This window comes from Schistocerca serialis, chromosome 10, assembly GCF_023864345.2.
Source record: "Schistocerca serialis cubense isolate TAMUIC-IGC-003099 chromosome 10, iqSchSeri2.2, whole genome shotgun sequence".
Taxonomy (NCBI): Eukaryota; Metazoa; Arthropoda; class Insecta; order Orthoptera; family Acrididae; genus Schistocerca; species Schistocerca serialis.
In genome coordinates, this window is record NC_064647.1 from 157,152,878 (window position 1) to 157,168,199 (window position 15,322).

General features: G+C 41.1%; 1 protein-coding gene across 1 annotated transcript in view; it reads left to right on the plus strand.

The window, feature by feature from the left end:
• The window catches only part of LOC126425001 (E3 ubiquitin-protein ligase UHRF1-like), a 61,668-nt gene that overhangs the window by 10,374 nt on the left and 35,972 nt on the right, over window positions 1–15,322 (plus strand). The window contains exons 3-5 of the mRNA XM_050087899.1: window positions 895–936; window positions 2,549–3,087; window positions 7,775–8,115. Of these exons, the coding sequence (XP_049943856.1) occupies window positions 895–936; window positions 2,549–3,087; window positions 7,775–8,115 (922 nt within the window). The remainder of the gene's footprint in view (window positions 1–894; window positions 937–2,548; window positions 3,088–7,774; window positions 8,116–15,322) is intronic.

Genomic DNA, 15,322 nt, shown 5'->3' on the forward strand with positions numbered 1-15,322 from the left:
AGCAACACAAAGCCAAAACTAGCAAAGATGGATTTAAAATACCCCCACAAAGTCAAACATGCCAATTCATGCAGCTTGTCAGTGAAATTATGTGCTTATGTGTACACACTCATGTTGGTTAAATTTGTCTTACTTCTAATCCTCGGGCTAGCATGCCTGTGTATAAAGTGCGCAAATCACGAATAACATTGTATTGTATCATTCCATTCTTGTTTTACAATTAAGAGTCGGTACCTGTTCCTTCACTATTGCTTCGGCGAACACATTGATAAGTTGTGTTCTCATGTATCCAAGTGAGCACCAGTAATATAAAATAGACTGCATTCTAGGTGAGAAAAAATGTACAGTCTGCACAAGAAAATGACCCAGCACAATCCCACAATGAGGCAGTTATCTATGAGATAATTAGTAATGAAGTAAGTAGTTGGCATAGATCTGACATAACTGTACTATTTAATGTTTCTAGGGGGTCATTGCTGTGGAGTAACACTTGTACGCGGCAAGAGGGTGAGATAATTCACTGTTTAATTAAACAACAATAAAATAAAGTTTCATTATCTCATATAATGTAAGTTTATTTTATCATTGTTTAATTAAAGTGAAATTAAACTATGTTTTTACTCATACATCTTTGTTTTCATAACATATAGGCAGCTATTCTTTACATGTTTACAAAGCACGCCATGCACCTGCTCGTGTTATGAACAAATATGATGAACACTTGGTGCAGTGCACTGTTGGGGCAAGTGAAAAGTTTCAACGGCATCATTAGCATGAGTGTGCCTGTAATGTAAAACTAAAATTACACGCTTGATCCTCCATTGTTAAAAGTTTTTGTGTGAGTTATGAACATTGCTACATATTATAAATCCTTGACTTTTTCTTCTGTTGCAGCTGAAGAATCTGCCCAAAGTATCAGAGACAAAGCATTTTAAGGTGAGTAACATGTGTGTCTCAAAATACTTTTAGTTCAGTTGCACTTTGTATGTTTAGATAGGTTTCTTTGACCCATTGTATTATGTGAATGTTGCTAGTTTTAAGTGCAGTATATTGATAGTATGATGACAATATTGTGGGGAAGGCGAAACAACACTTAGAAGATGCGACAAACCCACTAAAGAGACAACCTACATTACACTTGTCTGTCCTCTGCTGGAATGTTGCTGTGCGGTATGGGATCCTTACCAGGTAGGATTGATGGAGGACATTGAAAAAGTGCAAAGAAGGGCAGCTCGTTTCGTGTTATCGTGTAGTAGGGGTGAGAGTGTCACTGATATAATACCAGAGTTGGGGTAGCAGTCACTGAAACAAAGGCGGTTTTCTTTGCAGCGAGATCTGTTTACGAAATTTCGGTCACCAACTTTCTCGTCTGAATGCGAAAATATTGTGTTGACAACCACCTACGTAGGGAGAAATGATCATCATAATAAAGTAAGAGAAATCAGAACTCGAACAGAAAGATGTAGGTGTTCCTTGTTCCCAGGTGCCATTCGAGATTGGAATGGTAGAGAAGTAGTATGAAAATTGTTCGATGAACCATCTGCCAGGCACTTAAGCGTGAATTGCAGAGTAACCATGTAGATGTAAATGTTTTGATGATGCAAGTATCCGCTATGTGTTGTTTTTTAGTCTTGTTTCTGTATGCGTGTGCAGTTTGATATCATTCTGTTTCTTTCATGCCCCTACACCATTACGTAGCATGTGCATTATTAGTGATCCATTAGGCAACAAGAGGAATTTGTGTGGACAATTATTTTGACTAGAATATGTTTTACTTTGTTCCATTATTGTTTATTATAATGGATCATGTTGACACTATAGTCAAATCAATAAGATTGTCCCTTCCTTCTGGAAAAAAAGTGTTAAAGAACATACTCTCATTTGATGATCTCCTTTTACAGTAAGTCCTTTGAAAACGCTTTATTATTTCTAGCAGACACTTTGGTTAGTCTACCTATAGACTTATCTGGGGCAGGCATGTCTAATGGCCTAAGATTTTTAGGTATTGTATGGGTTATAGTCTGCATGGATTGTTGTTTCTGTTCCCAGTTGCTTAATTTGGTATTTGCTATTTGCTATTATACCCATTGCTATTAGCTGTTGTGTGTCTGGTATTCACTGATGATAGTGTACACTTCAGTTTTGCACATTCAGTTCAAAATGAGAGGTAAAAGCTGTTGTTCTTTCCTTGCATATTAAATGAAAAGCATGTTTGTTTCTCCGCCCTGTAAAGTCAATAATTGTTATATGTTAGCATATTGTATACAAATTCATGATGTGTTAATTTTAAGTTCTTGAGTCAAATTTATGCGCAATATTGAATTGTAATTTATGATTCCATTGATAAAACTGATGGCAATATTGCATCAAAATGGGCACATTGAATAAAATTTGATGAGCTGCGCTGATCTTCTCAAGTAGAACAAGTTGTCATTTTTTACTGCTATATTGTTAAGGTGATAATCACACCAATTTTTTTTAAAAAAGTGAAATACTCTTATTGTATTGTAATCTTTTATTTTGAGAATGGTGAATTTATCATTTGCAGGTTGGCGAATATGTTGACTTCGTGGATACTTTGATTGGAGCGTGGTTCCAAGGCAAGATTAAAAATATCTATGTGGAGAACCAGGCACGTTTTGACGCTTTCAGGAATGAAATAGACCCTCCCACTCACAAAAATGGTATTTTCAAAGATAAAAGTACTGCCGACAAAGGCTCAGGTACATTTAAGAAGGATTCTAAAGAGGAAACTTCGGATGAAGAGAGATACGAAACAGATAGTGGTCGTTGTAGTAGCCTTGGGATGGAAGAGAATGGAACGAAGGGTAATGAAGCTGCAGGGAATACATGTGAGTCGAAAGGAACGGTGCAAGGAGAGTTGCAGGATAGTGCTCCTGATGCCTCCCCTGAGAAAACAAATGCGGCGAGTGACACTGAACATTCTGAAAGTGGGGACAGTGGACACTCCTCTCATACGTCAGTTAAGAAACCATCACAAAGGAATGGAGACGCCATGTCCAAGGGAGCTCCCGGTGATGAAACTAAGCTGGATGATGGCTGTGTATACGAGATAACCAACCTCAAGTTAGTATGAATGCTTGCAGAGGTGATTTATTGCCTTAGTTGTAGCTTGGTTCACCTTAATGCATTTGAAGTCTGGTAGTTAGCAACATAATGAGTTATTGCAAATAACTGAAGCAGTTTTAATACATGAACAGATAGCATTTTCACCATGTATTTTGAGAACACACTAACCTTGTATATAACACCTGGAAGATGGTGTTTTATGTTAAAATTCCATAACACCTGGTAAACCAGTATTTAGAATCGTATTTATTTATATGTGTTACTTCAGTTATTATGACTTCTCCACAAGATGGATTTTGAATGTACATTAAATTTTTGGTGCCATCTGGGGTATCATGCATATAACATCACTCAAACTATGGCAAGCTTCTCCCAACATCCATAGAAATATGTTATGCCTTACATCTTTTAGTTTGGATATAAATGAGATAATAATAATTTTTCCCTATTTATACTCCAAATTACAAGTTGGGAGGCATAACATATTTCTACAGGTATTGAGAGAAGACTGCCATAGTTTGAGAGTGATATTACATCCGTGATACTCCAGACACTGGCACTGAAACCTCAATGTGCATTCAAAAGCTATCTTGTAGGCAAATTTTTGTAATAATTAAACTAGCTTGTATAAATCAATATAATTTGTAATATTGGTTTACCTAGAATTTTTTCAGTGTTGACATAAAATGTCATTGTGTAGATGTTATAAATCCAGAGTAATGTATTATCAAGGAAGGGGGTGAAAGTTCTGCCTGTTGCTGTCCAAATCCCATTGAAAATGAATCATACCAATATATTTTTAAACATAGTGAGAGAGTCAAGTCTTTCAACAGATGACTCAGTGACTGCAGAACTAGACAAAAGGAGTTCGGGGGTAGAGCATAAAAGAGAAAGGGGGGGGGGGGGGCGGAAAGGTAGAGATGTAGAGGAGATAAAGGGAGAAGAGTAGAAAATGGGGGCGGGAAGAGAATGCCTGTGTAGGGGTGGGGAGTGTGGTGGGAGAAGATAGTGCGCGATGTGGACAGGGAAGTAGTTTGGACAACGACAGAATGAAAAATGTAAGGCAAGGCAGTTGGGAAACAGCTTGGCGGGTGTTAATGCCAGGCAGATTGTGAAAGTGCAGGAATATGCTGGAGGGAGAATCCCGTCTGTATAGATCAGAGACACTTGAGCTGGGAGTATCCAAATGACCTGAGTGGTGAAGTCATTGGGTTGTGGCGTGCTGCATGTTCGGCAACTGGATGGTCAAGGCAGTGGTTTGCAGCAGTTTAACCATGGCCATTGATGCAAATAGACAGTTGGTGACTTGTCGTGCCCACATAGAACTTTACACAGTAATTGCAGCATAATAGATACGCTGGATGTTTCAAAATTAAGATTGGAGTTTTAAGACGTTTTAGCTGTTGAATGTAATAAATACTAAAAATCCTCAATACCCTGTTATTCATTTTGAAACGCCCAGTATAACGTGGCTGCTTTAGCATGTGGTGCTGCCATTTATATGGTAGCAGGTACTTGTCATTGCACTGTGATAGGATGTGTTGGATGGGTGTGTGGGACAGGTTTTGCACCTGTGTAGACTATAAGGGATTGACCTGTGAAGTGCCGGATTGGAACAAAGATGGATGAGAATATTCCACGGGTGGGTGGCGGAATGCCTCTTTGGGTGATGTGGGTAGGATTTTGGATAGGATCTCCCTCATCTCTGGGCATGAAGAGAGGTTGTGGTCGAGCTTTTCAAGCCTTGGGTGATCAGAGGAGTACTGTTCAGTGTTTGGTTCAACATGTTTACTGGTGTCAGGGGAGACAATGGCATGGGAGATTGTTTATTAATGAGCTGAATAGGATGTTGTGAAAAACATTTCTTCACAACGCACGCCACAGACAAATGCCTACCAAAACCCCACATAGAACTTTGCTTGCAACAATTCCAGCATCCCTTCAAACAGTGATCCTCTGCCCTTCCACCCAGTCTTCCCCTATCTATCTTTCAAGAGTTCCTCACTTATGACCTGACGTCACATTCCTTTCCTAAATCCTCCCCCAGTGATTACAACATGACTCTTATGGAATACACAGCTGTCCATAACGTGGTACAACATGTCACTTATGGGACACAGCTGTCCTTAACATGGAAACCAGTGTGGACCTTATCCTTCTGCACACAAAGGGTCCACCACAATGGCTACAGATTGTAGTTACTATGTCACTGAGGGTCTCTGACATCTTTCTGACACCTTTGCATTAGTCTTACCACTGTGATCCCATCCCAAAAGTCCAACAGGATGTCCAGCAACTCCTTACGGCCTTAGTTCCATCCCAAAACCAGGCACCTGAATCTATCTCCCCTACCGGCCTACTGTTTACTTACTCCCAAAATTTTACAATCTCAACCCCACGTCTCCGTACCAGTCATCCCATTGCGGCTGAGCACAATGCTTTCACAGAACGAACCTCTGCCTTAATTGACCAACACCTCCAAACTATTGTCCATAACCTCCCATCCTACATTCAAGACATTGCTCACTTTCTTCCCTGCCTCTCCAGTCTTCCTGTCCGGTTAACCGTCACCACCAACTTATCCCAACATCCTCTTGATACCAAACCCACCCTTTCTTTCCTAACTCTCCTATCCAAATGCATCCTGACCCTCAATTATTCCACTTGTGAAGGGAAAATCCATAAACAAATCTGTGGTACTGCCACAGGTACTCACATGGACCATCTGCAGCAACTTAATTAGGGGTCATGTATAGGAACTCTTCTTATCCTGTGCCGACCGGTGTGGCCAAGCGGGTCTAGGCGCTTCAGTCTGGAACTGCGCGGCCGCTATGGTCACAGGTTTGAATCCTGCCTCGGACATGGATGCATGTGTTATCCGTAGGTTAGTTAGGTTTAAGTAGTTCTAAGTTCTATGGGACTGATGACCTCAGATGTTAAGTCCCACAGTGCTTAGAGCCATTTGAACCATTTTTTCTTATCACGTTAACACCTAAAACCCCTTGTCAGGTTCAGATTCATTGATGACATTTTCATGACTTGGACTTACATCAGGGATGATCTTTGATGTTTTCTCCATGACCTTGACATGTACTCCCAATTCTGCTTCACCTAGTCCTCCTCAACTCATTTTGTCACCTTCCTAGATGTCAGTCTCCACCAAATGTGGTCTCATAAATGTGTGTGTTCATCTCAAGTACACCAGCCAGCAACAGTACCTCCATTTTGACACCTGTCAAAAATTCTCTTCCTTGCAGCTTTGCCACCGTGGCATGCCACACATGCAGTGGAGAGAACGACTTGCCAAAACATACTGATGTCACGAGAGCCTTTATTGATAGACATTACCCTAGCCAACTTACTCATAAAAGATCTCCTGTGCTATTTTCTACCCTGAAGCCAGTAAACCTTTCAGCCAGCATCGAGCAGCACTCTTTTGATCACCTAGTGTCACCTTGGCCTCAAGGAGCTCAACAACATCCTTCACCAGGGCCTGGAATACCTGCCGTTGGTCCCCGGGATGGGTGGGGGGATATTGTACCCATGTCGCCCAAAGTACTGTTCCACCATCCGCTCAACCTACAGAATATTCTTGTCCATCACTATTGCAGTCTTTCTCCCCATCCTGCACTCACTTGTGATTGACCCAGGTGTAAGCACCCACTCATCTCCTACTGCAATTCAGTCACAGGAATCTTCTACCCAAAATGACGCAGGGCCACACATGAAAATATCCATGTTCTGTGTTGTGTATGCTGCAATTACTGTACAGCGTTCTGTGTGGGCACAACAGGTAACCAACTCTATTCACATGACTGGCCTTTGCCAAACTGTAACAAACTGCAAACTCGACCAGCCAGTTGGTGAACACACTGTGCACTGCAACACAAATTACTTAAACAGCCGCTTCACCAGTTGATCAACTTGGATACTCACTTCCAGCATCAGTTTCTCTGATCTTTGCTGGTGGGATTTTGCTCTCCAGCATATCCTGTGCTCTCGCAATTCCCCTGTCCCAAACCTCCACTAACTAGTCTCACTGCAAGCATTTGAGTGTACGTTTGGATGTATCATTAGAGTGTACATTTGGGTGTCTGTGTAGTTGTGTGTACTTTTACTAGAGAAAGAGCAAAAGCCTGAAAGGTAGTGTGAGCACTGTTTTCTGTTGTGAGTTTCTGTGTGCCACACATTGGCTGCTGCAGGTGAAGGATTGCTTTTCCCTTACTTTATGCACAAAATTACAATAGAAGGCACTTGCTGATTTTTGTAAATGTGTACATCTGAAGTTTTTGCTGGTTTTTGTTCCATGTAAAATAAAGTATATTCTTTATATTATTTACACTCTTATATGGGTGTCAACTTCATTTTTAGCATCAGCTCTGAAAACCGTGTTTGCACGTATAAGGGCATAAATAAAATGAGGAACATACTTTCTACCCTCTATTTTAATGTGACAATAAGTATCTGTACACTCACTTGGGAGAAGCAGGTGTTCGAGCTGTGAAATAATTTCATCTATGTTCCCACTTTGTTTTTTCACTTTCTGTAATATCTCTTCAGTACACTAGCCTCGTGTATTATTTATTTTATTTTGTAAAGTACCTCACGTCACAGTAAGACGTAGTATTTGAATAAATTTGTAAAGGATTATACATTATTAAACTACTCACTATTCCATTTACAGTCACGTCGATGAAGCAGAAATGTTGAGCAAGCTCTCAGAAATTCGCCCGATGTCGCAAAAACTTTTGAAATTTGCAGATGTTAAAGTGGGACAGACAGTTCTGGTTAACTACAATGATAGTGAGCCAGATAAACTAGGTCACTGGTTTGACCTCAAAGTCTCAAAGGTTGCAAATGGCAGAATGAAGAAGTGGCTTGAAGGTGAACTTCGCATACATAGTCGGAGTGGATGTCAGCTGAATAATGTGAAGATTAGTAATGTCGAAAAGATATGGGTTATTGAAAAACTGGAACTGTTGAAAGACAGAAAAGATTTTTCTGATCTGGAGTCTATACAGAAACGTAAGTACCTGCAGCTGTTAGGTATTCGATGTTCCTCCACTCATTACATGTTCAGTTAAGACACTACAATCCCGTATGTATAGCTTTTTGTCAATAAAGATCCATCACTTCATCTCATCACAACAGTGTCAAATTGTCTGCTGTCGTATTTTATGTTTTGCTCAAAATTTTGCTGTAACTTCAAACTGAAGTTTCAGTGTCTTTAAAAGTACTGACTACTGTTGGCATAATAAAAGAACGTTGGTAAAAGTGACATAATGCATAGTGGGCCTACACCCAATCATTTCAATCATTTTTCGTACACTACGTACAATATATGCATCAGAAAACTTGCAGGAGGCTTGTCTGCTACATAATGTAGGCATTCTGGATTTACCTTGTTGTTTTAGATTTGTAACAAAAGGTGTGTTGTATATGGCAAAGTGCATTAACCGATTTGCTACTGTGTGCGTGTATATATGTCCTGCTACACCATTCTGCAGGTGTTGTGGATGTGTATACGTGTGGCAGTTGGATTTTCCTACGGTGCTACAGACATCTGAATGCGTCGTGAACCACCGACCTCTCACTCCTGTGAACGAGTTGCTTTCATATCTTGGTGAATAAAAAAGTTTTGAGTATTTATCATGCAACATGTGTGCCTCATTGCATGCTGTCATTTGCAGAAAACCTTGTTTTGATATCTTGAGTCATTTGAGCTATGACGATTATGTAAGGATGTGAATGGGCTTGTTTTGCACGACCATCCTTCAGTAGTAAAACTCAATAATTTGGGAACTAAATGAAATAGTCTCCTGTTCTCAATATATTTAAATTTTTGGTATCTTGTCGAGATTTCATTCACTGTAGTGTTTGAGCTAAAATTAACAGTATGGAAAGCTTATGCAATGGGTTTTTACCCTCTAAAATGATGTGCGACATTTAACTTAATTGGCTATACCGCAGTAAGTATGATAAATAATGGAAAGAAATTCAGTTCTTTAGTGAGTGATCTCAGCGCAAGTGCCAGCATCTGGCAAGCAGTACAGCCATAACAAAAGCTGCCTCAGTTTGGAATGCGAAGAGCTCGCCTGTAGCAGTGAAAGGATTATTTTGGCATGTATGTAAAGCTGTGGCTAGGCTAGAGATTCATCAGTTACGTCAGCCTGAAAATCCCATCTGTATCACTATTTTTTTGCTAGCCAGTTTTGATTCGTTGGACTGATCATCTTCAGATCTAGTTTTGCAGGGTGATGTTTATTCTAAAGAATATGTGTGAAGATGTTACAGCCTCATATTATGAAAAAGATAAGACTACTAGCCATACAGAGGAAACATTGAGTCCCAGACAGGCATGACAAAAAGACTGCTATACATTTAAGCTTTCAGACAAAAGTAGAAGACACCCACACACACGAGACCACTGTTGACTGCTACTTTTCCTGATGGGCAGTAGGGGTAAAGAGGCAGGGTGGGAGGGTAAGTGATAGTAGGTTGGGGTGGGGAACATGTAGTGTTGCTGTCCTATTCCAATAGGAGTCTGTGTAGTGATGGGGTGGGAGCGTGAAAGGGGATAATAGGTAGTGGACAGGGATTAGCCAAGGCTGAGGCCAGGGGGCTGAGGGAACATAGGATATTCTGCAAGGAAGGTGCCCACCTGCAACATACAGAAAAGCTGGTGTTGGTAGGAAGGATCCAGATGGTTCAGGCTTTGAAGCAGTCATTGAAGTGAAACACATGTTCAGCATCTGGGTGGTCTAACGGTTTATTGGCCAGTGGCCATTCATGCTGCAGACAGCTTTTCAGTTGTCATGCTCATGTAGAAAGCAGCACAGTGATTGCAGTTTAGTTTCAGGTCACATGTCTGCTGTCAAAGGTAGCCCTGCCTCTGATGGGATAGGAGATGCCTATGACCGAACTGGAGTAGGTGGTGGAGGACAAGGTTGGGAAGGTAATTTTGGTCTGTGAAGGGCTCAGTGGGACCCTTGGTATAAGGGGCTGTCAAATGAAAATCAAACACATGCGACAATGGGATCAGGGAATTGTTCCATTAAAAAGTAATCATTACACACATTAAGACACATTTTCCACTTGAAGATGTGACAATCAATTCCTGTTTCGTAGAACATGGTTGGACTCTTGATGGATCCACAATTGCACCCATTCTTGCATGTCCTTATCCGATTGAAACCTACGTCCACAAGTCTTGCTTCAGGTCGCCAAAGTTGTGAAAATCGCACACTGAAAGATCTGGGTTGCACGGAGGATGTTGCAGTGTTTCCCAACCAAATTGTAGAACTTATAGCCTTCATCTGATTGGTAGTGTGGGTGCGGGTGTTGTCATGTAACTGAATGATTCCGTCAGACAGCATTCTTGGGGATGTTGAATTTATGGCATGTTGCTGTTTCTGCAAAGTGTCTTCATAATGCAGCATGTTGATTGTGGTTCCATGCTCGAGGGACTCAACAAGCAGAGAGCCCCTGCAGTATAAGGTCGTCATAATGACGTTTCTGGAACTTGGTGTGAACAGCCTTGTATTTCTTTGGTGGGGGAGATGTGGGGTGTTTTCACTGTTGGCGTTGCTGTTTGCCCTCGGGCTTTCATAATTCTGTTTGAGGAATCATCGTGTTACACAATAAGTCTGCCTCCACACTGCCAATTGGATAAAGGCTGTGCTTCAGCAATTTGGTTGGCAGATATTACAGCATCCTTCTTAGAGCCTGGATCTTTCACCATGTGATTTTCACATCTTTGGTGACCTGAAGGAAGACGTGGACGCCAGTTTGTTGGACAAAGAAGTGCAAGATTGGTTGCGCTTGTAAACCTGTTAATGGTCAACCGCATCCTACAAAACAGGAATTGATTGTCTTGTCTCCCAGTGACATGAATATCTTAACATGTGTGGTGATTACTTTTCATTGGAACCATTCCATGGTCTCATTGTGGTGGGTGTTTGGTTTTCATTTGACTGCCCCTCATATATCTGCTCGTCACTACAGACGCGGGTGGTAGGCTGTATGGAAGACACTTCTTGGAATTGAGTGAGTGGCAGCTGTTGAAGTGGAGGAATTACTGGTGGTTAGTAGGTTTGATATGAATCGAGATACTGATGTAGCCATTGTTGAGGAAGAGTTCAGCATGAAGGAAGGTGGCTTGTTGGGTTGAGGAGCACCAGATGAAGTGAATATGGGGGAGTTGTCATTGAGGTTCTGGAGGAATGTGATGGGATATCCTCACCCTCAGTCCATATCACAAAGATGTCGTCAGTGAATCTGAATCAGATGTGGGGTTTGTGATTCTGGGTGGTTAGAAAGGATTCCTCTAAGTGGCTCGTGAATAGGTTGATATAAGATAGTACCATGTTGGTGCCCATTGCTGTCCTGCAGATTTGTTTGTAGGTAATGCCTTGGAAGGAGAAGTGATTGTGGGTGAGGATGTAGTTAGGGTGACCAGGAAGGAGGTTGTAGGTTTGGAGTCAGTTGGCTGTTGGTAAAGGTAGTGTTCATTAGTGGCAAGGACATGGGTATTGATGTTGTTAGTGTAGAGGGAGGTGGTATCAACAGTGATGAGCAGGGTACCAAGTGGTAGAAGAACAGAAACTGTGGAGAGTCAGAGGAGGAAATGGTTGATATCGTTTGTACAGAATGGTAGGTTATGGGTAATAAGCTGAAGGTATTGGTCCATGAGAGCAGAGATTCTCTCAGTAAAGGCACATTAACTGCCCACAGTGGGATTTTAGAAGCATGTAGGAGGGAGGAGAATGGTAGGGGTGAGGAGAGAGATATACTCAGGGGAGAGGTTCTGGGATGGGTCTGAGGATTTGAGGATGGACTGGAGGTACTGTTGGATATGTGGGTTGGAGTCACTGTGGGAGGAGTCTCTGCAATATAATCCCTCGAACAGTTCAAAATCAGAGTGGTGGAGCCTCTGTTGATAGGTTGGATTATAAGTTTGGGATCAGCTCGTGGGTGATGGATTATGGTTCTTTTTTCGGATGTAAAATTGTTTGGGGGATTTTGGAATTATGGCGAGGCAAGTTTCGAGCCTAAGAAATTTTGGAATACTAATGAGATGATCTTGGGGCATTGGTGGTGGATCACAGTTGTATGGGTAGTGAGCTTAGTTGGGCAGGGTTCAACATTAGCTTTTGGTTGAGTCTGATTGGTAGGGGCTGGGGGAAGAAGAGGTCTTCAACAAGTACAGCATGACTGAATTTGGGTGTGGGACAAAATGTAAGGTCTTTGGAAATGATTGATAACGTCTGTGAGACTTAGGCTTTTGGAGAAAAGGTTCATGATTGTCTCCTATCCCATCAAAGGCAGGGCTACCTGTGAAAGCAGTCTCGTGATCTACAAACAATGCGGCAACCACTGTGCTGCTTTCTACATGGACATGACAACTAACAAGCGGTTTGTCGGCATGAATGGCAGTGGGCAAACTGTGGCCAAGAGAGAGGTGGACCAATTACACATGCTGCCCAACATCATGTGTATTACGTCAATGACTATTTTGCCTCCACCAGCTTCCATGAATTGTGCAGATGGGAACTTTCTGCTGTGTGTCCCATGTTTCATAACCAGCCCCTGGCTTCAGTCTTTAATAGTCTGTACGCCCACTACTCGTCTTATTCCCTTTGGTTACTTCTCTCCTCCCCCCCCCCCCCCCCCCCTCCAAACCCTACCCTGGGTGCACAATGCCCCACACACTCCCACAAGCATTGCGTCACCTTCCCCCACCCCTAACCCACTATTCCTCACCCCGTACTGCCTCCTTACCCCCATAACCCACACCAGGTTGCTGCTCCACCATCTGCAGTTGCAGTCCAGTGACAGCAGCTGGAGATAGTGGTCATGTGTGTGTTTTCTGCTTCAGAAGAAGGCCTTTTGTCTGAAAGATTAAATGTATACCAGTCTTTTCATTGTTCCTATCTGTGATTCAACATCTCATCTATATAGTAAGTAGAAAATCTATCCCCCTCATAGTTGTTTCACCCTACCTCTTGTTAGTAACGTCCTCGTATGTTGGAACTGATAAACATCTCAAATTGATACACCATTTTTTTATCACCTGTTGCACCACTCCCTATTCCCAAACATGTAAAATTAATTACAGAAGTTCCAACTGAATGATAGCAATATAAATAAAAAAATTACATTTAGCACATACACTTGTAGCAGCTGGTTTGTAATATGCAAAACAAAGTTGCTACATACTTAATGCACCAGTCTAATGACCATGACCCAGGATGGAATAATTACAGTATTATGAAAAGTGTAGTTTACTATTACTGACCCTACAACTTATCTTAGAAGATGGATTAAGGAAAGGCAAACCTACGTTTCTAGCATTTGTAGACTTAGAGAAATCTTGTGACAATGTTGACTGGAATACTCACTTCCAAATTCTGAAGGTGGCAGGGGTAAAATACAGGGAGCGAAAGGCTATTTACAATTTGCACAGAAACCAGAAGGCAGTTATAAGAGTCGAGGGACATGAAAGGGAAGCAGTGGTTGGAAAGGGAGTGAGACAGGGTTGTAGCCTATCCCCGATGTTATTCAATCTGTATATCGAGCAAGCAGTAAAGGAAACAAAAGAAAAATTCAGAGTAGGAATTAAAATCTATGGAGAAAAAATAGAAACTTTGAGGTTCACCGATGACATTGTAATTGTGTCAGAGACAGCAAAGGACCTGAAAGAGCAGCTGAATGGAATGGACAGTGTCTTGAAAAGAGGATATAAGATGAACATCAACAAAAGCAAAACGAGGATAATGGAATGTAGTCGAATTAAATCAGGTGATGCTGAGGGAATTAGATTAGGAAATGAGACACTTAAAGTAGTAAATGAGTTTGGCTATTTGGGGGAGCAAAATAACTGATGATGGTCGAAGTAGAGAGGATATAAAATGTAGACTGGCAATGGCGAGGAAAGCGTTTCTGAAGAAGAGAAATTTGTTAACATCGAGTATAGATTTAAATGTCAAGAAGTCTTTTCTGAAAGTATTTGTGTGGAGTGTAGCCATGTATGGAAGTGAAACATGGGCGATAACTAGTTTAGACAAGAAGAGAATAGAAGCTTTCGAAATGTGGTTCTACAGAGGAATGCTGAAGATTTGATGGATAGATCACACAACTAATGAGGAAGTATTGAATAGAATTGGGGAGAAGAGGAATTTGTGGCACAATTTGACTAGAAGAAGGGATCGGTTGGTAGGACATGTTCTGAGGCATCAAGGGATCACAAATTTAGTATTGGAGGGCAGCGTGGAGGCTAAAAATCGTATAGTGAGATCAAGATATGAATACACTAAGCAGATTCAGAAGGATGTAGGTTGCAGTAGGTACTGGGAGATGAAGAAGCTTGCACAGGAAAGAGTAGCACGGAGAGCTGCATCAAAACAGTCTCTGGACTGAAGACCACAACAACAACAGTATAATATTCCCCATATTGCAGAGATGCTGAGTTGCACATAGGCACAGCAGATGTGACTAGATTTTGCCTATCTGCGACTCAGCGCCTCTGCTATACGGTGAGTGGTAATATGTCCTTTTCATAATATTTTAATCTAACGACATAGTTATTCATAAGTACAACCATTGCAGTCCTTCTTATTGGGTGACCAGTTTTTCAATTCCTGTACTGTCTGCGCAACTAAAACTAACTTCTTTCTTGCACTGTGTGTACTTTATTAGTAAATACATTGCATGTAATATAAAAATAATATGCACTTAACAATTACATTTTGTTGGTGAGTCAAAAACAAACCATGTATCGATCTGCTAAAGTGAAGTTCATTTACATACTGGACTTCTTTCTTTCTCGCTTGCATCAGGATGTGCTACCTGGATCCTCGTGTCTGAGGTATTTCCACCTTTGATGCTGTTTTTCCTATCTTTTTTTATTTGCTTTGCTACAGATTACCAGATGTAAATGCTTTTCGCAGCTCGTTGTGTTAGTCTTTACAGTTCTTGATTTGAGTTAGTTTTTGTGTTTCCTTTGCCATTTACAGTGTAAGCAACTCTTCAACTAGATAAGAGAAAAATATATTTCATAAATCTGGGAGGGAAAAGATAAAATCAGAAATATCAAATCTATAATGTTATGAAATATAGTGAAAGTTAATAGTGTAGAATATATTACAAGGTGTAAACGAAATACGAAACTACGGTTCTAAACAAAGAGAACATCCAAACATAATGACATTTGAGGTTTAGAACAAAGAATAAT